At 41.7% G+C, this 23182-nt stretch overlaps 2 protein-coding genes across 4 annotated transcripts in view; both read left to right on the top strand.

Annotated features, from left to right (window-relative positions):
* Positions 1 to 16510, top strand: part of grid2 (glutamate receptor, ionotropic, delta 2) — a 532677-nt gene extending 516167 nt beyond the window's left edge. The window contains exons 15-17 of one of the 3 annotated variants that reach the window (XR_014877276.1): positions 2562 to 2802; positions 9957 to 10054; positions 13279 to 13380. Coding sequence is in view for 2 of the 3 variants with exons in the window: in XM_085180825.1 (XP_085036951.1) it covers positions 2562 to 2802; positions 13279 to 13743 (706 nt within the window). In the remaining variant the exon portion in view is untranslated. Of the gene's footprint in view, positions 1 to 2561; positions 2803 to 9956; positions 10055 to 10450; positions 10723 to 13278 lie in introns of all 3 variants that reach the window. The other 2 variants (XM_085180826.1, XM_085180825.1) reach the window with 2 other exon arrangements.
* A 109-nt stretch (positions 16511 to 16619) lies between these two features.
* atoh1a (atonal bHLH transcription factor 1a) lies at positions 16620 to 22323 on the top strand. Its single transcript, XM_085180828.1, has 2 exons — positions 16620 to 19918; positions 20194 to 22323. The coding sequence occupies exons 1-2, from the start codon at positions 19645 to 19647 to the stop codon at positions 21045 to 21047; spliced, it is 1128 nt and encodes a 375-aa protein (XP_085036954.1). The 5' UTR covers positions 16620 to 19644; the 3' UTR covers positions 21048 to 22323.
* The last annotated feature ends 859 nt before the right edge of the window (positions 22324 to 23182 follow it).

The raw sequence follows: 23182 nt of genomic DNA, 5'->3' as shown, positions 1-23182 counted from the left end.
CTGACTGAGTTGGGAATAAAATTAACGCTTGGGGGTGGCTTAAGGTCGAGAATTGAACCCCAGCGAAATGCTGCGGTGTAACCTCAAAAGAGCCTTTCATTTTCACAAACCTGTGCTGCAGAACTGTGAGAAGAGTGGGCCGCAAACCCACCAACAATGTCCGACAGTATTCAACTGCAGTTGTTGCTGTTAAAGGTGCCACAAATGAAACAAAGCCTGCAAGTCAGTTCAGGCAAGACAAGTCGAGCTGTGCTGCATCACTACCACGTAACGTGCCTCACTCTGTTTACGTAATATACCAAACATATACTCCCAATTTAGCATTTTCTTTAGGCTGTGTGTATTCCCATCCATCCCTGTGACTAGCCAATGCCTCTTTCAACCCCTTCTCCACCACAGAATCTGCCTGTAGGCTCTTGGAAATAATTTCTCATCAGCCACCAATTTGTATGTCCTCCATGTTTCCTGCCAGTGACGTTGTCACTAACCTGCAACTATGTTCTCATGCAGAAATGAATCATTTCAAAAGTAAACTGTCTGATTGAACTAGTTATTACTTTCAAGGACCAATTGGTTTTTCACACAGGATACATGTAATTATAATCTAAAACTCACATTTTGTGTTTACTCAGGTCGCCTTTTTTCTGTTGTATATTTGCTTTTCTGTCCTGATGTTCTGATCTTGTTTAAAGTTGGCATCTGCTGCATCTCTTTCCTGTGTGACCATGTGTGTAATAAACAAAAAATAATAATAAAATATCAAAACAAGGGCTCGGTTCAACAACCTAATCTTAGGCATGCTAACTTGCAGTTCAGCAGTGCGCCCTGCATGCAACAGTGAAGTGTTTTGGGGCTATTGCTCCTTCAGCAATCAGAAGTCTAATTCAGAAGGGGGCACAGAGTGGTCAAGCATGAAGCAATTTCGGAGTCCTGTGTTATACAATATCATAGTCTAAAAGTAGTTTAGTAACATGTTTGAAAGGAAAAGAAGCAGAGCAGGCTGTGTTACCAAGAAGAAAACAAATGCATGGTTGATATGTGATGAGAGAGTTTTACAACCAGGACGTGACTAGGCCAGTAGTGTCTGTTTACTATAATGGCTATCAATGCAGATCAGTTCGATTTGAGTGACTAATCCACATCATTACTATCAAAGTCTTATCTAATCATGGCACTAATCTGCGCTGATTTGAGCCGAACAATTCCACAATCAAGTCGACAGTTGACAGACATGATCTCTCATTCGAGTGACTGCCGGTGGATTCGCTGTTCAAATTAGTTTGTTGTTGTCTTATTTTCTTCCTCTCCTCTTCATTTCTCTTCCTTCCTTTTTTTCACCCCATCAATTTCAGTCATAGCTGCCATTGCAACTGTACAGTGCCACGCATTCCCACCAGCATAGAAAACATCCCTAAATGAGAGTGGCGTTGCTATAACGCGACGTGCCGTGCATGTTTACCTGATTTACATCTAAATGATCCATGTTGTTTGTTTGTTTGTTTTTTAGGTATTGTGAATGAAATTAATTATGTAAACTAACTACGGCGCTCATTTGCATTTCTTGATTGATTTCTGTCCGTTTTGTGTGATGAAAAAAACGAAGAGGGGAGATGGGCACTGACGTTTGTGCGACCATTGAAATTGCAAGAAAGGCGTTTGCCCTCAGGAAGTTCTGCAGATAATTGCAAGCATCTGTCTTGATGTGCACATGTATGAATCCCGAATCAGTTTGAACATGCGTGGCAGTCAAATGTGCGACCTTTGTGCACGCCTGGTTGTGCATCCACAATGCTGGTGCCAGTCAGTGTGGAGGCTTAGTTTGTCTTTGATGAATCTATTTGTTTTCTGTGTCAGTGTGTATGTGTCTGTAAGGGACTGGATATGCATATTCCCAAACTCATCTCTTTCTCTTTTTCTGTGCCCCTCTCTACTCCTCGCCAGATTACCTGTTAAATATCTATACGCTTGTGTGTCTGCAGCTCTCCTCCAAACTGAAATGAACGACCCAGTTAAATAATAAGCTGAAGGCTAACAGAGGGACCCCATCAACCTCTGAGCTGTATCCTCTCTGAAGCCATCAATCGTGAGACTAAAGCTAGGCTGCATAATGACATTGTGGCAGTGTACTCTCGCTGTGCTGCAAAACATATTAATGTTAGCCATAATGAGTTTGACAGCCCAATATGGTTGTCAGGGATCAGGGTGAATTTCAGCTGGCAAACACTGCCCTCAAATGGAAGAGAGGAGTTATAGTAGCTGCAGGAAACGCTGCAGTGTCGTCAGGTTGTGTGACATGCAAACATGCTGTGTGTTTGATTGCACTCTTTAATCATTAAAAAGTCGCTCAGATACCACCAGTTACTTAATTAGTCTAATTCTGTGTAGCTGCTGGCTTGCTGAACATTTCCTTTTCTTTTTTTTTACATGAACTTTGTGTGTGTTGACATTTTCCATTTGCCAGAAATTTGAATATACCAAAACAGAGATTTTGAAGTACTTATTTAAAGTATGGATGGATAATTTTATGACTAACACGCCTGCCTTCCTTGCCTATATCCTAGAATCTTGGAACTCCAGCAGAATGGTGACATGGATATACTAAAACTCAAGTGGTGGCCCAAGGACAGCCCCTGTGACCTCTACAGTTCAGTCCAGACACGACAGCGTGGCAGTGCCCTTGATATCCACAGCTTTGCTGGCGTTTTCTGCGTCCTGGCTGCTGGCGTGGTGCTTTCCTGTCTCATTGCCATGGTGGAAAGCTGGTGGTCACGAAGGAAGGGATCCAGGGTCCCCTCCAAGGAGGTAGGGTGATGGATGAGTGACTGAAAGGAGGAGCAATGATATAGAAGGAGGTACAGGACCTACAATAGATTCTAGCTCTTTTCATCCTGTGAAAAGGGAAAAGCATAAATATGTAATAGGTTGAACAAAGGGAATGGATGGATCAAGACAGGGAAAGAAGAGTAGAGAGACTTTGATGGAATGGGGGATGGGTTTACTTACAGGTCAAGCTAAGGAAAGGGGAGAAGGATATAACAAAAAGTTTAGACTTTAAATAATTATGTAATTAAAGTTATCAACAAATTCCTCCAGTTTGGGATGCAGGAGCACCAAACACATGAGCAGAGACTTCATAATAAAGGAGGCGTGAACTCTAACAGCCCCCAAAACTGCTGAAAATCACCCTCGTTCACAACGTTACTTCCCCTAAAGTGAATTTGCACATAAGCAGTGTCAGCAATACACTTTCTATGGCACACATTGTAACTGCATTATTTGCTATGCTTTCGCATAATATGTCAAAAAGAATTTTGGAAGTCTTTTATTAGCTCTCCAGTAATATAACTGGCATTGATCTTTTGCGTAGTCTTGTGAATATAAAGCTCTACAAAAGGTAAATCACGACTTCAACGATTTCAGAAGCCCAGTGGGGGGAAAAAACAATTCATTTTACTTTTACCCACAATCACCATCTGAACACACAGACTATTAGCTTATAAAACATGCTGTCATGTTTTAAATTCCAATTGTTTTTGTAATTAAAGTAACCATCAAATTCTCGAAATGATTAACCAGAGACATTGTCTTCCAAAAGCAAATTGAATGTCAGTGTAAACTGAATTAAGCAGCAAATTAAACTTAGGTTAATTGAAGTGAGTGTTAATTTTTCGTTCATGTGTTAGTCCTACTTAATCATCATTACGGTATACTCCCAATTTATAGTGATGTCAAATAAAATCAAATATTAATAACTGACAACGGTCTGGGTGACACGTCCAAGTAGATGAATATCTTAACAGTTAAATCGCAAGCCCAACACACGTGCACCAACGGCTGGTTAACTCTGTCATCACAAAAGCCTCTACAGGATTTGATACACAACATACAACCCCAACTGTTGTCATTACTCTTTTTATACTCTTTCAGAATTAGAGAATATTTGCCCTATAATGGATTTAGTTTCCCACAGCTGCTGTCCTGTGAAATCTCACCTCATTTTTAATGCTTAATTAATGGTCTTTTGATCACGTTAGCTAAATAAAAGTGGCACAAATGCATCAGTGTCAATGGGATGATCAACCACTTATTTTTAAGTTAATATTTTGTGAGAGAGAAAAAGAGGACACTGGCACTGTTAAAAGCAGAATACAGAAACAGCCAGAGGGCCTGTTGGAAAGCTGCAGACCAAAGAGCACTGACTCACAGTATTAAACATGGATATTTATACCAGCGTACTAAACAGTGGCAACACTCCACCTTGTAAATTAGCAGCAGCACCCTGTGAAATATCCAATCAGGCTGTGTGCGGTTGATCACCTCAGCAGGAATATCATTTGAGGCAATCAAAATGACTCTGGTAACATCTTCTTCTGGTAGGAACCCTGCGGTATGTGTGACATGGTAGCTTTGTTTGCTCCCTCATTAATAAAACTGGTGATATCTTCAAAGAAAAGCCCAAATGGTAGCATTTTACTTTTGATGCCACATTTGGTGGCATCCAACAACTTGCCCTGACACAGACTCATCAGGCTCATCTGCTTTAAAGACGCGATAGCCATTGCTGCAACCACTGTGCTGATTTATCCACGAACTCAGTTTGCCAGAACAGAAGGAGAAATTGTTAATAAGTATATATATATATATATATATATATATATATATATATGTGCAAAACATGCCATTGATGAACTGAGAGAAATGTAACTATGTGTGAAATAATAATTTTCACTTTTGCTGAAAAGTTTATTATTTTTGCGTCTGCAGCAAATTAGAGTGAGACATGAAGCAGCACAGATTAATTTTTAGCTGAAAATGTTTTTTCCCATCAGGTAAATTACTTCAGCTTCAAACAGCTGCTTTTTTCCCCTTTCTCAGGAGGCTGTCTAATGAAGACAGGTTAAGGTTAACCTGTATGTAATGGTTTAAAAAAACTCATGCTAAATTGATTCTTAACCAGAACATCATAAAAACACATTACTGGCAGTCAGATGAGAGGTGTTTTGAAATGTCTAACATAATGTGTTACTGATGTTTGGGCTGCGGAAAAAAAATGTCTTCGGCTACTGATTTGTTATATGCATGACTCTGAAGATGAGAAACAAGTAAAAGAAGCCTGTCCCCTCTCCTTAATCACCGGTGTCACGCTAATTTAAAGTTCTGCTAAGAATAATTTGGAAAAAATGACAAATAGAGGGGGAGTGGAAACTGTGACTGTACAGTCAGGATGATTTAGAGTCTGTTCAGGTTACTTTTCATGATAAAACACCAATAACACTACTCATCTGGAAAGTCAATTAGTTGAAAGTTTTAGCTTGAAAACTCTATAAATCATTAAGTGATTCAATGGGAGAACATTGATATGTCATCAGAAAATTACTGCATCGCTACAATATCTAAATTCTCTCTAGTTATGGTAATTTAGTAACTTAAATGGTGATGTCCTGTAACATGAAGGGCAGAATAACACTAGAGGAGAGCAGAGGGGTGATTTGTTGCTTGAACAATGCGCCTCATCGGCTAATGTGCACGAGACTGTTTGGCACAAAAACCTGAAAGTCGGACTTATAGCACTTTTGTTCACTTCACTCCAATATACCACCTGCAAGGCTCAATGGGAACAAATGTTTAGTTGTGTTTATTACACATCCTTCAGGCTCCTTGTCCACTGATCAATATAATTGCACAGTTACATTTGGTCTCAGTGTTGATTCTTTCTTCTTTAAAGACCTAATCAATTTAAGGCTTGATTTGCTAATGTTATGAAGGGATTTGTACTCTTTTCCGAATATGTAAGAGTTAGCTATAAGGTCATATGGGAAGTTTTCCATGCATCTGGTATAATGTGTCATTAAGCTGACTACAAGCTGCGGTGAAAATAGAGCAACATGTTGACTGCAGTCTTCTCTGCTTGACTGTTATTTAGTTTCTTCTATACTGAGGCTGTAATTTCATTTTCTACCATCTAATTGCTTTGGTAAATCAAGTTAAATGTATTAGATGTTTACCCAGCATGCTAGCACTCATGTAGAGATCATTCTAGATGTAAGTGAGGCAGAGATTGTATATTTCTTAGTTGAGTTCCTGCCTAAGCATTGTAGCTAATAAGAAAAAAAAACAGTTATTAATTGTAAGCTCTTCTTCCACAACATGCGTCGGATGGCAACATATGCAACATTGGCAGTTAGTCAAGATGCCAATGTTTCATTGTTTATTATCAGTCAGATTTTTTCTAGCTCTCTCTCTCTCTCTCTCTTTTTTTTTTTTTTTTTAAATACACACTCACACACAGTGTACCCCCTACCTCTAATTCCCGGCTCAGTTAGCAGCTTTAATCTGTCATTCAGACCAGTAGTCATGTCTGCCACTGAGCAGACACAAAGACACCAAACCTTGAGTTGACCCAAAGTCATGTTAAGCCCAGTGTGGCTCAGCTGAAACACAAACAAACACACCCACCCCCAACCCCCCTGCTATCTTCATTAACCACTAAGAGCAGCCAGTGGAATCAGCCCCAGATTGAACACGGGAGTGGAATTGCGTCAATGACAACAGGAAGGACAGCAGGGATTTGATTCTCTTTGTGGAGAATAAAGGTTTTACATATCAATGACTCAGGTAGTCACAGAGAACTCACTATTATTATCAATTTAGTTGGATGCATGTCATGGGTGGCAGCTGGATCTGGTGATCTTATATTTAACATGTTAAGACACTTTCCCTTTAATATGGATGTTATATAACCATAATGGATATATGTCAGTGAGAACCGATAGTTATGTAGATGAGGGAGTGAGATATTATTTGAGTGTGAATCAAAACAAAGCCCTCGTAAAGCAGTGGGAGCAAACAGATGGGATATCAAAGTTAAGACCAGACTAATAGAGCATCGTTAAAATAGTCCATTCACCGGCTCCATGTTGAAATGAAGTTGGCTCAGTCAGCCGTGATTGTTTTTGATGGCTGACCCCTGACATTCATCCTTCACCCTGTCACAGCATTGACCTATTGATTGCTGTTGTATAGCTCAAGGTTTGCCCAGAGCAACCGCTGAACATAAAGGAGTCAGTATGCTTCAAATGCAATGCCTGCCGGATCATCGAACAGCATCTGAAACCTTCGACACCTACACGTTTCCCATTCGCAGCCTCTCTGAAACCAACAATCTAACAAGCGTGGTCAGCTCACTCAATGATAGATGTGGAGGGGGAAATGTAGGCAGGATGTGAACTTGTCTTTCAAGCTCTCTATTTTCATTCTCCACGCAGCTTCTACCACACTTTTCACCAAACATGAAATTCATTGAGGAGTTACTGGCCCTACGTGTGAACTATGTGCATCCATATATGACTATTAGATAATTATGTTTCACTGCAGCTTTGAACATTAGAGCTTTCATAGTCAAACATGAAGAAAATGTATATTTGTCTATAAAGGTAAGTTTAAAATAGAATTTGCCTCGTTGGACATTTTTATTTGGCCGAAATGGTATTTCGTGTCTTGCAAAAACTGTGCAAATGCCACACTCTGATCTCAAATCACCATCTGTGCAGAGTTTTTTCAAACGGGCAGCCAGCTGCAAAGACGGTTGCTGAGAACAGAACAGGAGAGTGTCAAGCTGGGACCACTGCAGCATGTCCTGACTCAGTGGAGGAAGGAAGACAAATTTAAGTCAACTTCAAAGCAGCTAATTAGATAAATTGCATATGTTGCAATTTATCGACTTGGGAAATCTCTGCATCTGCATGCAATTTGGCCTTAGTCATGGCCAGTGGAGTAAGCCTAGTGCATTCAAAGTCAGCTTCCAAAAGTTAAATTAATAAAGTGAATCAAGCCATAACGCTTGTAATTAACTCCATGCTTTACTTTCTAACAGTTTAAATAAGGAACTTGATGGCCTCTGTCTTACTGTCAGAGTGAATGTTGAAACCACTTGAAACCATTACAACGGGTCAAGAGCGTGTGGCTCTTTGTTCATTTTTGAAAGCTTCGCATAAAGTAGGAAAAGCCTGGTGACCCACTCTTTATGCGTGGGCACAGAAAAATTGGCTTAGTAAGATGCACTGGCAGCTGAAAGATACATTGGGAGTGCAGACTTGGCACGAGGACTCTTTCCACTGCCCTACTCCAACACAGTTAGTTACTCTGTCCAGTAAGCATACAATTTATAGACTATCTTTATAGAGAATTCACTTTGATATCTGCCACCCGGTGGTTTGAATGGTTTCCTCTACAAGTGAAGAAAGATAAAACATGACTGAGAAACACTCTAAGTGTAAATATGTCACTGGGGTGATCAGATAGGTCGCTCCTCCCACAGATGTTTGTCAAAGGAGACAAACATCTGCAGATTCTGTACTAAAAAGTGCACTTATACATGTAATCATGTCTGATTAAAGAACATCAAAGACAAATCCAGATTTGTCGCCCATGATACATGAACATGGCCTCCTTTACACCTAAATACACCTTTTGGGTTCACCCTCATGCCTGCATGCATACACGTCATTGCTGCCTCGGTTTTAGCTCACCTCTTCCATCATGTCAGGCTTGCCTCAAAGTGACGAATGCTCAAACTTTGCGTAAGATATGCCATGTCATAAAAACCCATTAAATTCAAGGTGTACAATTTGTATTAAACATGCTTCGTTGGCCCGGGTGTACATCCATTCACCAGCAGCAATGAAGAATCGGGTTGTTTTGCTCTTAGCGGGCCACATGAGCATCCTATGATGAATGCAAACCACTCATAAAAAGTAATCACTTGCACAAATCATGACTACATTCATCCATCAAACATTTGGCCAATGCAGCGCCTTCACTTGCCACATACCTACAACCATACAAGCTTTCTGCATACCTGACAATCAGCAATTCACTGTTCAAACACTAATACAACTAATCTATGTTTGTGTCTCTGTGTTTCTAATGAATATTAAAACATGCATAATCACATATTGTACATGTCTTTACATGCCTTCACATTCATACTTGTGTTGACTGTGAGCTGTTGGTGTTCGTGTTCATGCTGCTATTGTGTTCTGTGTTGTTGAATGGCTGACATTGTTATGTTATCTATGAGCCTGCTTCTGTGCATAGAGTTTGCTTAAGAGGTTTTTTTTTTGTTTGTTTGTTTTAAATCGGGCTTACACACTCACAAAGACACACTTCCACAGGCCTGACTCGTGTGAGTAACCAATGATATTAATTTCATCCTGAGTACACTTAAAAAGGATATTATGTACGGAAAATAAAGGGGAGTTTGTATGACTGTGTATTAACAGTCTCCCTGCAAGTCCTTCCTGCAGTTCTTTGGGGTTTTTTTTACAGTCATTCACTCTTCTCAAATGAGTTATGACTGCAGTTCATGTTCATTCTTAAGGCACAGACATGATTTCTGAATTCATTATGTGCTAATGGTCACAAGGGTGGCTAAAATTGATCAACCCTTAACGTTACTTTAGAAGTTGCTCTTGATGCTTTTTTTTGACAAGCTCTTTCTAGATGAGTGTCTGAAGCCCATTTCATTCATAACAGGGCGGCTGTACTGCTTTACCCCTTTTTGCCTATACACACACACACACACACACACACACATATATATATATATTTGTTCAACCAGAGGTTTGTATGAAAGAGTTCTGTCATTGGACTCGATCTTCAAAACTTCAAATCTGAGAGGAACTTCAGAAATCACATCACAATCACTGTCAGAACTCTTCCATAATGGTAACATCTGTGGTTTTGACTGTGTAGATTTAGCATGAGAGGAGCTGGCACTTCCTTGTGTATCAGGTTCTTTGATATACACAAAACAGGTGACTTCTTATCGCGCTCTTTTTTGTTTTTTCTTGGTGGTTTGGATGGGAATTGCCACTCTTCTTGTTCTACCTCTACACAATGATCTGTGTCACTGTGGCTCAAAGCTCTCATATTGCCTTTTTGCTTTGTTTTTGTAGATAAGTACTCTGTGTTGAGGGGTGTAGCAGGCGAGGGGGAGAAAGAGAGAGAGGGAGAGAGCAATACAAAATGGCATTTAAACATCTCCCCTTTCCAGGTATATAACGACTGTGTGAATGTCTCTCTGAGGACAAAACACAGAGCGACCTGCTTAACTGTGTGTGCTGACTGACTGCCATGTCTTTCTTCTCACTCACCCCCCACCCATCTGTCTTTCCAATTTCCTTCTCTCTCTCCTCCACCTTACCATCCTCCCATCTGCCTGATCTTGTCTGTCACTCATCCCCTTCTCCGTCTTTGCCCGTCTTCCGTGCGTCTGCCTGTGCGTCAATTTGGCTTCTTCCTTGGCGGGGTTCTTGTTTTAATCTTCTCACTCAACTTGCATGAACACAAACACACATACATGCGTATGATTCACTCCACCGCTCTCTTTCTGTCTCTCTTCTATCAAACCTACACACTTACACGTTTGCACATCACACACTCACACCAGACACAGGCAGATGGCCCATCTGCCAGGCAAGCTGCCGATCCATGTTCTCACAACCCCAGCGAGCACCCCCTTGCCCTGGGCGGTCAGACCCAGAACCAGACCCCCAACACTGCCAACACCACTGCCCCTACAGCCACCCATTACCAGCCCCCAGCATGCTGTGACATTCCCTGCGCCCTGATTGTCCAACACTCTTTCGAACCCACAAACCCCTCCGAGCTCACCCCCAAAATGAGAATGACAACCTTCACCACCTCACCTCCAACCCCAAGGTTATATATACAATAGAAGATTTAAAAATATATATATAATTGATTATTAATGCTTGTAGCCCGATGTGTTTTTGAAATGTCAATATGAATGATTATTTATTAAGAGATATAATGAAAATCAGGAAGAATGGTGCAAATGCTGGATGCAGAAGTACCTCATTTTAAAGAAAAAAAAAAGTTTTGTCATCTGGCATGGTGCCAGCTGAACTGTGCAATCATGCCTTTATACCACGAGAGGGTGCTGTTGCTCTATTTTGAGGCAAATTAAGCACCATCTTTCACCAGACAGTTAAAGATAAATGTGTATGTCAGGTCAGCGAAGTGTTTATTTACAGTCACAGAGACTTTTGCTACATTTTATATCCCAAATGAAGCCACAAAATATTCTCTGTCTAAACCAAACATTGTTTTTCAAATATGGCCTTGACTGAAAAATTTGAGTTTTACATTAATTATTTTACTTATAGGCCATTATAGTTCTTAATAAGTGACTTAGTGTTGCTATATCTTATGTAATGTTATAGTAGATCTTGTGATGCTGGGAAATGTTACACTCTTCACAGTATAACATAATCTTGTAGTCAGATCTGGTTCTGGGATCTTCTTAAAAAAAGAGGAAAGAAACCTTCCATTTTTCCTTGCTTCAGTCCCTTTTTTTCACCCAGTTACCCATTAGTCTCCTTTCACAGGCAGCAGGCTGACCATTTGTGATTCACTCTTCTCTTTCAACTCCCCCTCATTTCTTTCTGTACCAACACTGCCCCGTTGATGTCCCCTTACTCAAACTTTTAGTGTTTGTATGATAGTTTCACGACAGACGTTAGCGCCCCCTCGTCCTCTCCTTCCTCCCACTGTCCCTCCTTTAGATGGGGCATCACTCCTGGTCCCCTCGTCCTGTGAACTACATACAGTAGGGCCAGAGCCCCCTCCAGAATCCCCCAGACCCAAAGGACACGGTCAGTAAAACTCTCTATCCCCCCTACTCGTATTAATGTGACTCCTTTCATCACAAAAACCCTGTATGACGTTACCTAAATAATACTACCCTGGAATTTAAAACACCACAAATGAGACATCCAAGTTATGTGGTTCCCCCCACCTCACCTACCTCTGAGACAGAAAACCTTACCTCATCCCACCACCTAAAAACCTACAGAAGCACACTGGCACGTTTGTGGACAATGAACAACGTAAAAGTTGTGGAAAGTTCTCCAGCACTGTCTTCTGCTCACCTGAGCCCTCTCTCGTCTATGTGCTCACCTCATTCATTGCAAACTGAAATCCCCTGCACTACTATCCACCCTACCCTATGCAGTAAAAGCATGAAACACCTCTCACTGAGTGTTACCATTTTTTAGACTATGTGGATAAGTTATTATATAAGTAAATGTGAATATAGTCATATTTCTTTCTAAGTTTAATTTAACTGATACTGTAAGTTAAGTTAAAGCTTAAGTTAATGTATTTGCTGTGTTTCAAGTGGAATTGTTAAGATTGTTAATTGTTAGACATTTTTTGATTTTAAGTTAATGATGCAATCCTAAAAAAGAAGAACTTCAGCAATAAATTATGGCCTGGTACCAAATTCACGAGATGTTAATCTCAATGTGAATTTTCCTTATCAAAGTGGCCATAATGAACCAGGTAAAATACATAAGACAAAGTCAGGTACTGTCCAACATTTGAACTGTCTTGCATAGAATAAGTTGTATTTGAAGATTAAGTAGATAATGTATGGTAATGCTTGCTTGATAATTGACCTAACACCCTGGAATCACAGAGCACACAGCATGACTGCAGTGTGTTTCCTGCTGGTATTCCAGATTATCTGCACTCCCTTACAGACCTTGTACAAGTGTGTGTATGTTTCTCTCTTCCAATATCCTGACCACAGCTCAGAGTGTGCTTCTCTATCTTTCCCTTCCATCCTTCCCCTCCTCTCTTTTTGCTGTCCCCGCTTCCTGCCAAATCCATGTTTCCCTGTGACCATCAAAACATTTTTGTGCTGAACTATTGCAAATACAACGACTTGAAATCGTGTGTCATGTTTGCTTGTTGTCCCGCCCTCATCGTTTCACCATCTGCTTTGTCTAACACCTTTCTCTTGCTCTCACTATTATTTTTAATAACCATTTATACTGGTTGGATGGATGACATCCCTTTTGCTGAATACAAATACACCCCCATACTATGTCCTCTCTGCACATACTCTGTTTCCTTTGTTGTTCTCTTCCTCTCTTCCTTACTCCTGTATTTGCACTACCCTCACTCCTTTCCTTTACTCCCTTTACCTCCTTCTCTTCCTTTATCCAACTTTCCTCAATTTATCCCTCCCATTTGCATTCCTCTTATCTTGTCCTTCTCCATATCTCCTTATCTCCATCTCCCATTCTTAAACATTTTCCCTCGATCTTTCTTCTATCCCATCCCTTCTCGCCTTTCCTTTCAAACGTCTTCTTTCCATTTTCCCTCACTTCCCATTAACATTTTCCCCTCTTTCCATTTACCATCACCTCTTCTCCGTTCTACTCCTTCCCTGCCCCTCCCCACCTACAGGACGATAAGGAGATCGACCTGGAGCACCTACACCGCCGGGTTAACAGCTTGTGCACCGAGGACGAAAGCCCCCACAAGCAGTTCTCCACCTCTTCCATCGATTTAACACCCCTTGACATGGATGCGCTACCTGCTGCCCGCCAGGCGCTTGAGCAGATCAGCGATTTCCGCAACACCCACATCACCACCACCACCTTCATCCCTGAGCAGATCCAGACCCTAAGCCGTAGCCTCTCCGCCAAAGCCGCCGCTGGATTTTCTGCTGGTTTCAGTAGCGGTGGCAGTGGCGGGGGTGTCCTCCAGGACCACCGGACTGGTGGGGTGGGCCCCTTCAGGCAGAGGGCCCCCAATGGTGGTTTCTTCCGCAGCCCCATTAAAACAATGTCCTCCATTCCCTACCAGCCCACAGGTCCAGGACCCAACTTTGGCTATGGCAATGATCCAGACAGGGGCACCTCCATATGAGGAGTTGCTAAGGTTGTTTCGGGAAGTTATATGCAGGAGGAGGCGAGGTGGTTCTAGTCAGTCATAGGTGGTAGAACAGATATGATGTGGCTAAGTTTGAAAGTCAGAAGGTGGAGATCTGTGTACATAGGAATCTTTCTGTTTTCAGTTTCAGCTGGGGTGTTTCCAGGGGTGTCTATTTTATACATGGGGAAGTCAAAGGAGGTGGAAGTCTGTTGGGGTGTTCCTCATTTGTGCAAACCACGGTGGTGAGGGGCAAGAGGGGAAAGGGTGCGGGAGGGGGCTTGACTCTTTGCTTTATTGTTGTTGTTCTTGTGATTGGGGGATTATTTTTGAGATGTGTGTGAAAGGGAATCTTGTTTTTTTTATTTCAGTTTTATGACATGGGATCTGCCTCATGTTACGGGATCTGATGAAACAACCTGACTCCTATTACTATCTAAACTCCCGTCTCGGAGGGTTTAGTTTATACTAGTTCAGCTCCAGGAAATACTCTTATATTCTTGTTAGCTCCAGGGCTGTCATTTGTGGATGACTGGTGATCTCTTTAGCCATGAAACAACTTCAAGGGGGCTTCTACTACTAAGCAATTATGGGGCTGTTATTTTGTGAAGGTATATAAAACACATATACTTTTGTCAGTGGCCCTCGGAATACATACAGTACACAGCCCGTGTAGTGTTTTGAAAAGGCCCCAACTCAATGAATATTGGAAGATTCCACTTCGCCAGTTTAACTCTGCCTTTTCACGCTGTTTTCTCTTCTTTGGTGGCGTTTCACCAATACCTGGGGCTCTAAATGTGTAATCATCTCCAAGATGGTGTCCACACTGTGGCCTGACTAAAGAGAAGGCTGAACACATAGTGACACCTTCCTGGTGCATCGATCTGGAAACTGTTGAAATGCCATGACAGTGCAACAGTATGACACTGTAGAAATTGCCAGTTTGGTGCATCAATCTTAAACTACTTCTGCCATTTTATTTTCTTTCTTTTTTTTTTGGTGCATCAGCTTGAAACTGTTTTCACCATTCTGATGCACATTAAACTCTTTGTCAATCCCACTGCACTGTACCAGTGCCCACAGACCTGTAAGTGATTGTATGTAGATCTGACCTTTTCTTTTCTCACCTGTACTGTGCTATCTGCTTTTCAAGTCAAGGTGAGATCCTCTAATCTGACTCTAAGAGGTATAGTAAAAAGCAGCTTAAAAAAAACTTTAAAAAAAAAAAACATAAAAGACAAGCTGAAAGACTTCAAAAAGCTTATGCTTATTATATGTCTTTTATTGAATTTTGTTTTTGGAAAAAAAAAAGATTTTAATGCGTGGAATGTGTTTTGGTCAGGAAGTACAAGAAAAAAATTAACATTGTTCTAAGCTGTCTATGTTGTTTTTTTATTTTTCAGCAAATTTTGAAAAACTGCTAAATGAGTGCTGTAGTCTCTGGTTTTGCATCATTAAGTCATTCAGACGTTTGATTTTTGTTTTTTCTTTGTTTTGCTTACTTTTAGTGCTACCATGGCTCGGGTGTTTAAAAAAGATAAAAATGTCACTCTGTAATGTCATCAAGTTCATGAATCACTTCTTATCAGGTTCAAGTGGTGAAATGGAGTTTTATTTTGTGTTGAGGAGAAGCCATTGCAACAGCATCTTCAGTGCAGGCCTTACGTGACAACTAGTTTGCTGTAACCTCCCAGCTTCCAGTTAAACCCAATATATCAGTGTACTGGGACTATTTAAGAAGAACAGATCAGTGGTTGTGCTGTGGGTGATGGGAAAGTTATGGAGAAGATCCAAAGGCCATCACAACTCAATGGCTGCCTTTTGCGAGACGAGTCCAAAATGCGGTTCTGTTTCATACTTTTCATGTTAAGGGTACTGTTTATATAACTTTTTGTTTGTGTGTCTGTTTGTTTGTTTGTTTTTTTAAGTGCCAATTAATTAAAATGAGACCATTAAGGTGCATTTTGGGGTGGGGAATGGTACACTGAGAGCATTAAAGGAATATTTTATGGGTCACGGGTGGGGGGTGGGCAGGGTTGGTAAAACGGAACCAAACCTTTTTCACTAACGCTGTATTAATAATTGATAACGATAGTTGTTTAGAACAAGTTTTCAGTTTGTTATCTTAAAGAACTAAAACTGCAAAATGTTGTGTGTAGAGAATTCAGTCAAGCCACAGTGTTTTGAAGCAAGCGTTCTTAGGCATTCTTTTCTTATATTAGGCTACAGTATGGCTATCGAATGACAAATAGGACACAGACATTTAAAAAATTTTATTTAGTATAAACGAAAGAGACATTATAAAAATGTATATTTTACATGTCAATGCTATTTTTGTTTAACAAAAAGAAAAGAGTATATCACATTGGGCTTTGGTGTTGAGTTTGAGCAGTCACATTGCTGCATTTGGCTTTTCCCTTGTCTTGCCCATGGTAAACATGAACACACACGAACCGTTTGCTTTTCTCATGTCATCCTGAGTTCATTTTATTATTTGCTAGCTAAATAACAAAAAGTGGCAAGTTCACTAAAAAGAAAGCATGCACAAACTTGCTGTTTTGCTATCTGTTAACATTTTTAATTTCATACATAGAACTACAGGATTTACTTGATAATTTTCAAAAATTTATGATGTACAGTATTTAATATAGGCCTATTTTGTTGTATGTGTTGCATATTATTCAAAAACCGAACAAACTGGGGCCTCTGTTACAAGTGGCAAAGCTTTCTGTGTATAATTTGTCTAATAAACAGGTTTTCTACAGTGGGATGGTATTTGTTGTCTTTGCTAATGTAGACAACCATCAAAGGAAAGTCACACTTCAAAATTCAACATGAAAAAACACAACAGTTTGTGAATAATTAGTTAAAGAAGAGGATATTTATTACATTAAACAGCTGTGCTCAAACTTATTTTGGCATGTTCCCCCTGCCCCATGAATTTCATCAATTCTTTACAATGTAAAAACAACCAGATGAATTCTCTGTGATGTAAACATTAGCACAGTAACATCAGCAAACTATTGTTTATTTCTGAGGAAAAAAGTAATTCTACATAGTGTCACTTTTGCTTTTTTCTAACCTGCTTGGCTGTGTCCCACCTGCAGTGGCTCTAAACCCCACCACAGACTGAGAAACACTACACTAAACATATCACTTCCTGGTCCCCAACACATGGGAAAACTCTTCACATATTTTTTTTTAAAAGGAAGCATCTAAAGATTTAAATTCACAGCTTTCACCGTTTTCATGTATTTTACGGCAGCGTTGGTCCAGATACTGGATGCCAGAATCATGATAGAAGTGGGTACAAATGTTTTGTGAGTTCATTTCATGTGTGGAATACGTGTGAAGTTCAAGCCTGAGCTAAGCTTTTGTGTCTTTCCCATATAGGCTATCACTTCAAAGGCCCGTATACTGCTGTTAACAGCTGGATAGAGATCCTGCTGAGGATGACTGCTGTCAAGTTCACTGGAGCATTACACTGCAATAGCCTTTGTGAACCAGATAGTGGCACTACATAGCTCCCACAAGTGTCTCTCTGAACTTACTGTTAGCGCTCAGTGATGAGTTGAATGGTTGTCAGGCATTCCCAGAGCTAATTAGAATTAATGGAAGACAGTGATGGACACAGCTGAGCCACAGCAAATTTGAACTAAAGGTCTGAGATCACTGTAAGCAACTTAATGTAGACTTAACCACTCACATTTCACCCTTTTGAAGAGGAAGCATATAGATTATAGACTCTAAAACAACTATGGGTTCTTTTTATGGCATAAAATATAACTTGTAATAGATCTCTATATATTTAATGAGAAGCCTCAAGAAAATAATATAGACATGCACAAAGGTTTGTTATATACGATTTTACTAAAGATTAAGTCTATACTGGTTTAGCAGATATTCAGCTATAATGAAGGGAGTCTAGTTGAAATGCTGTTAATTTCGAGTTTTATTGACACTGCTCATACACTGTAGGTAAAATGGATGAGTTCCAGTGAGTTCCAATTAAAACATCAAGTATTTAAATTCCATAATCTTCATTTTTCGGGAACAGGAAGCTCCGTTGTTTCCTATTTTAAAGTTACACATTTAGAAGATTACTTCATCCGAAGCAATCCCAGATCTATGCGGGTTTAGTTGATTTAGTTGAAACGCAGATACGTTTTGAAATCCCTGTCCAGCTCCCCTCACCCCAGTCTCGTGCCCGTCGCGCCCCTGTCTCCAGGGAGATGGGAATGAGAAGGGGCAGCACGCAGACTCCTCTCGCGCACTGGAATGGGAGCCCGCCACTCTCCCTCGAGGAGCCCCCCAGGCGTGACCAATGGAACATAGAGTCTCCATTGTGGCTGCGACACTTTAATAATCGTCAGCTACAATATCCAACCTGTCGGTAGCTTCAGGAGCCCGGCACAGCCCGTTAGATGGGGGGGCTCGTAGGTGGGAAGAGGGGGCAAACGCTCGGCGCCAGACCTCTAGCCCGCAAGACGTCCCCATGATGAATACATGAATAAAAAATGGAAAATACTGATGTCGGATTATCTCTGAAATTATGGGGTTCCTTCACACAATTCCTTGCTATATATTGTGTCGTGGATATCTCGCGGATTATGAATGAAAACGAAAAAAAAAATGTTTTTCTTTATTTATTTATTTTTATTATTTGATAAGTTTATTTCATTTGAATTTGGTTAGATTTTTTTAATATTACCAGGATACTTTGGCAGCTACATTCGGGTTTGCATCTCTTGATCTTTGTGTCCCATACACCGATCTTCTGCATATCCTTCTAATCCTTCTAATTGACTGCGCTGAGCCCATTTCCCATCAGCAATCATCCTCTTGCTCTTTTGCCAGATGCCTAAAGTTTACATCTCGGTAAGCACGGCTCCTTTGATCATCAGACTGAACGTGGTTCAATTTGCTTCCCGTTGATTTTTTTTAAATGTAGCTTTAAAAGCCGTATTTCCTTTTTCTAAAGGTCGCCTATCTTATAGAAGGCATGGTGAAGTTTGGCAATAACGTCGGTGTGTGTGCGCGCGAGAGAACCCTTCAACCGCGCGCCACTTGTGTCAGTACAGAAACAGTGTTGAGACCCCTACTCATGTTTCCGTTCCCTGTGAAGCCCTTTTTTACCGAAAGGGCGGTTCCGAGAGCTGGATCAAAAGGTTTTAGAGCCGCTACAAAAGAAAAATGGAAACTGGAGATGATCTGAGAATGAATGAATGAGCGCGCGAGCCCCAGGAACCTCTACTTTCTTTTTTTTTTTTTTTTTTTGGCTTTTGGTCACGCTTCATCTACCCACTTTTCTTCCTCAACTTTGTTCATTTCTGCTACTGGTGAAATCCAGCAGTTTGGTTTTGGCTGAAGCGGTTTTACAGTGGAAAGCATTAAATGAATTAACCGAGTCGCCGCTTCCACTGCCGTGGGTAGCAAATTAACCACTTGAACCTTGCCATTCGCCTCTTTAACCCTCTCCCTACTCTCCGTCATTCCTGAGATGTAACACGGGCTCAGAAGCAGGTAGGTGTTCTTTTCCCGTCCACGCTCCTCACCTAAAAACCGTCATCACTTGCACGTGCGTCCTGTGGGAGGTTCCCCTTACCTCCCTTGTGTTAAACACCCCCTTAAATTGTAACGTTATCATAAACAGTCCAGCGTCGGGGGGTCATAATCGCCTCTCTCGGGCTTTACCGAGACTTCTCATTGGACGTCAACACGCGACCGACGCGAGGAGGGGGGCTTCCAGGCGCGTGCCGCTTTTTAAACCGACGCCGCGCCTTGAGACACCAGAGAAGGAGTCTCGCACGCGACACTCACATTCACACGGTGAGACAACATAGCTGTGCGTGCCTCCGATAACTTTTTTTCTCCACAGTGTTTTTCTTGGGGGGAATCATGGATGTCCTAACTGTGGAGGGCTGGAGCAAATGCGCACGTGAGGTGCCGGCCACGCACTCGCGGCAGCAGAGTTGTGGGAGCCCCAGAGAGGTGGAGAGGGGAGGGAAGCAACAGTTCGAGGAGTCTCGCTACGAACCTGGGCTGACGCTCGTGGACAGCGATAGCGACCCACGCGCCTGGCTGGCTTCCGCTTCTGGCACCTGTGCGGCACACGCCACTTCACCCGACTACCTGCGGCACTCGCCATGTCCGAGTACCGGCTCCTACCACGGTGAGGAACAGCACCAGTGCGTGCAACTTTTGAGCAGCTTTCCCGTTAATTATCTAAAAACCGGCTCATGCAACAGGCAGCAGGGGCTATTGGTGGTAACTGAAGTAATTTATCAAGCTCTGGAAGTTAAATATAAACAGAAGGAGCGCTGCCTTTATGTAAAGTATAACGTTTTTTGCGCAGTTGGAAAGTTGTACCGAGTTTATTGTCTAAAATAGTACTGATACGCTTTTTTCACAACCCAGAGTGTAGCTTAATTTCTTTTCATTTTTCAGAGAGTGGCTCCCCGGGGTCCTCAGGCCATCCCAGCCCACAGAACTACAGAAAACCTGCCAAGAGCCTCACGTCGTCTTCTCTCAAAGTCAGGGAGTTGTGTCGCCTTAAAGGCACCCTCACCGGGCCCGAAGAGGAGGCCTCCGTGAGACAGAGAGCCCCCTCCCACAAGCCTGTCAACGGGATTCAAAGGCAAAGGAGAGTGGCCGCCAACGCGCGTGAGAGAAGGCGAATGCACGGGCTCAACCATGCGTTTGATGAGCTGCGCAGCGTCATCCCAGCGTTTGACAACGACAAGAAGCTCTCGAAGTATGAAACTCTGCAGATGGCGCAGATTTACATTAACGCCCTCGCCGAGCTTCTCCAAGGTCCGGTGTCCTCCTCCTCCACCTCTTCCTCCAGCAGCAGCAGCAGCAGTAATAACGACATCTCCAACAACACCAGCTCGCCAAAGTGTGACATTATGCTCTCATCCACCGCTGGTTATGACGGGATGAAGGACAGGGCCTCTCAGTCTCCCTCAACCTGCAGAGCAGCGGACCCTGCGCCCGTTTCAGGTAGCAGCTTACCTGTGCACATCAGCGGGGTGCCCTTCTGTTCCTCCTTCGACGAAAGTTCGTTTTCCACTAGAGTTGAAAAGGCGATGTGTTCCCCGTCTCCTTCGTCATCTGCTCGGGCGGGCAGTTCGCAGTTTGCAAATGGGAGGAAAGCGTCTCCCCGGAGCGACGGAGAGTTTTCCCCGCACTCCCACTTCAGTGACTCGGATGAAATAGCGATGGAGCTTCATTCGAGTGAAGAAGACGATCTTTCAGAACTGAAGCTGCCCTCACACCATCACCGCACAATTTCCTTCTAAATTCCCACATAAAGACACAGTATAGCGAAGTTTCTCTATAGCCTACAGTGAAGTAATGTCCATAAAATGTGTCAATCATAGCGATAGTCCTGCGTTGACGAAATGCGTTTTTAAGAGAAATTCTTGCTTTTTGCAAATAAAAGAAAAAGAAGTTTAATGTTTAATTTAACATGTTGCATCGTTTAAAGATCTTTTTTTAAAATGTGAGTAAGGCCTAATTCGATTCTGCCAATAAATATCTATCCTATAATTTTTCAGTCTCCATGGAGACGTGGTTGGAAGACCCCTCTGCCATGTCGCGCGCAGCACTGCCACGGGTATTTCCCACGTCCCTCCAACCAAAAAGCTGTCTTCCACAAAAAATCACAAGTTTATGGATAATTGCTTATATTTGATAATGTAAAGACGTTTTTGTAGCTATGAAATGAGTTTTGTTGTGATTTATGGTTTTTTTTTGTAAAAATGAATTTTGTTTTGCAACTTTAAAAGTTCATGATGTGCACTTTAAACTATAAGAGCCAGAGGCTTTGTTTGTTGTTTGTTTGTTTTCACACCATAAATATAAAAATAGAGGTTTGCTTTGTTTGTTAGTGTAGTGCTGCCAACTCCATACAAATAGCCTATTTAATGTAGCCATCATTGCTGCCGCCTTTTGTATTTTCTTTTTTTTTTGTCTTCACATCAGCTTGTGTGTCTTTTTTCTTTGGTTGAGAACTGTTTTTGTTCTTGTATGTAATGTATTTATTGCTCATAGCCCATCTTTCATGTGATTTGCTTTTTTTAGTTAAATTTGCCCCAGGAAAAAAGCAATCATTCGCCATTCTTAGTTATGTTAATTTGATTTTGGAAATAATAAAAAAAAAGCAAACGAAAATATCATGTCTCTGTTTCTGTGACCCTGTTGATGATGATGATAATAATAATAATAATAATAATAATAATAATAATAATTTCTTTATTTCTATGGATAAATTCCAAGTAAAATAGCACCAAAACGTTTTATTGCCAAATTTTTACATATAATGCATAAACCTTAACGAATTTTTGAATCGATAAAATAACGTTAACGTCAGTGTTTTGGTTCCATAGGTTTTATGAGTTAGGCAAATACAAATAGGCCAAGAAGTTTGATTTTATCCCTAAAGTTATAGGAGGAAAAAACAGAAATTTAAACACGCATTTATGTTTAATTAAAGACGCTTTTAATATTTGAGCTTCTCTTATGTAATGTGATGTAAACACGCGCTCGTAGGCCATATGTTGCAGGTACACGCGCCCCGCCCCCCCCCCCCCCCCCCCCCCCCGGCCTGTTGCACCTTGTGCTCCAAACTACAAGTTGCAGTGTTCGACTTCTTCAACACAGAAAAGTTCGCTTTAATTAATTTCAGTCTGTTGCTTCCTTGAAACAAACTTTTTTTTTCTTTTTCCTGAACTCTTGCCATGCTGTCCATTTGGTGAATACCGGATTTATTAATGGGGGATGTGCATTAATTTCAGGCTATTGTTGGCGGGCTCGTGGGCCGAGGTGTTGGATGGCCTCAGTGAAGCACGCTCTGTCAGCTGGTGAGCGCTCACGGGTCCCCACCGTGTCCCCGAGGACCTGACTCGAGAGGGAACACACTTTTCTCCATTAAAGAAAGGCCTGCACACACACGGGTGCGCGCACATACACGCACACACTGACACACGTGTACACTTCTTCGCCTACGCTTCTTTCTTTCTCTTTCTTTCTCTCCGTCAACTTAGACAAACACGCACGTGGAACGCACGCACCCCGCTCGCGCGGGCTCTGGCAACCTGGACTGCTGCGTGACTCAGGCTCAAATTAGTCGTCCCCTCCACCCCCGCCCCCTCTTTCTTCAGGCTATTTACTACAATGCTTAAAAACCCTGGCGGATAAAGGTGCCTGCTACAGGGGAGAGGAGCAAAATAGGCACCTTCGAAATTATTCATGATGGTGAGCAACCTGTTTGCTACCTGTCACTGCTCTGTCTCCCACCCACTGTTATGAGCCAATCGCAGTCTGCGCCCCTGCGCTCGCCCCTCGAAGGCAGGGAATAAAGGGGAATATAATAAGGAATCCGTGTTAAATTATTAAAAGAATTTATGCAGCTAGAGCTGTATCCGAGTATGAT

The sequence above is a fragment of the Neolamprologus multifasciatus genome, chromosome 12 (assembly GCF_963576455.1).
Source record: "Neolamprologus multifasciatus chromosome 12, fNeoMul1.2, whole genome shotgun sequence".
Lineage (NCBI taxonomy): Eukaryota > Metazoa > Chordata > Actinopteri > Cichliformes > Cichlidae > Neolamprologus > Neolamprologus multifasciatus.
The sequence above is the reverse complement of the archived record's forward strand: the minus strand, read 5'-3'. Positions and strand labels throughout refer to the sequence as shown.

Bases quoted from the DNA above. Each gene is read 5' to 3' on its own strand.
- atoh1a (XM_085180828.1), top strand. From the start codon at position 19,645: ATGGATGTCCTAACTGTGGAGGGCTGGAGCAAATGCGCACGTGAGGTG. The intron at 19,919-20,193 runs GTGAGGAACAGC...TTCATTTTTCAG, and splicing joins GAGTACCGGCTCCTACCACG to AGAGTGGCTCCCCGGGGTCC.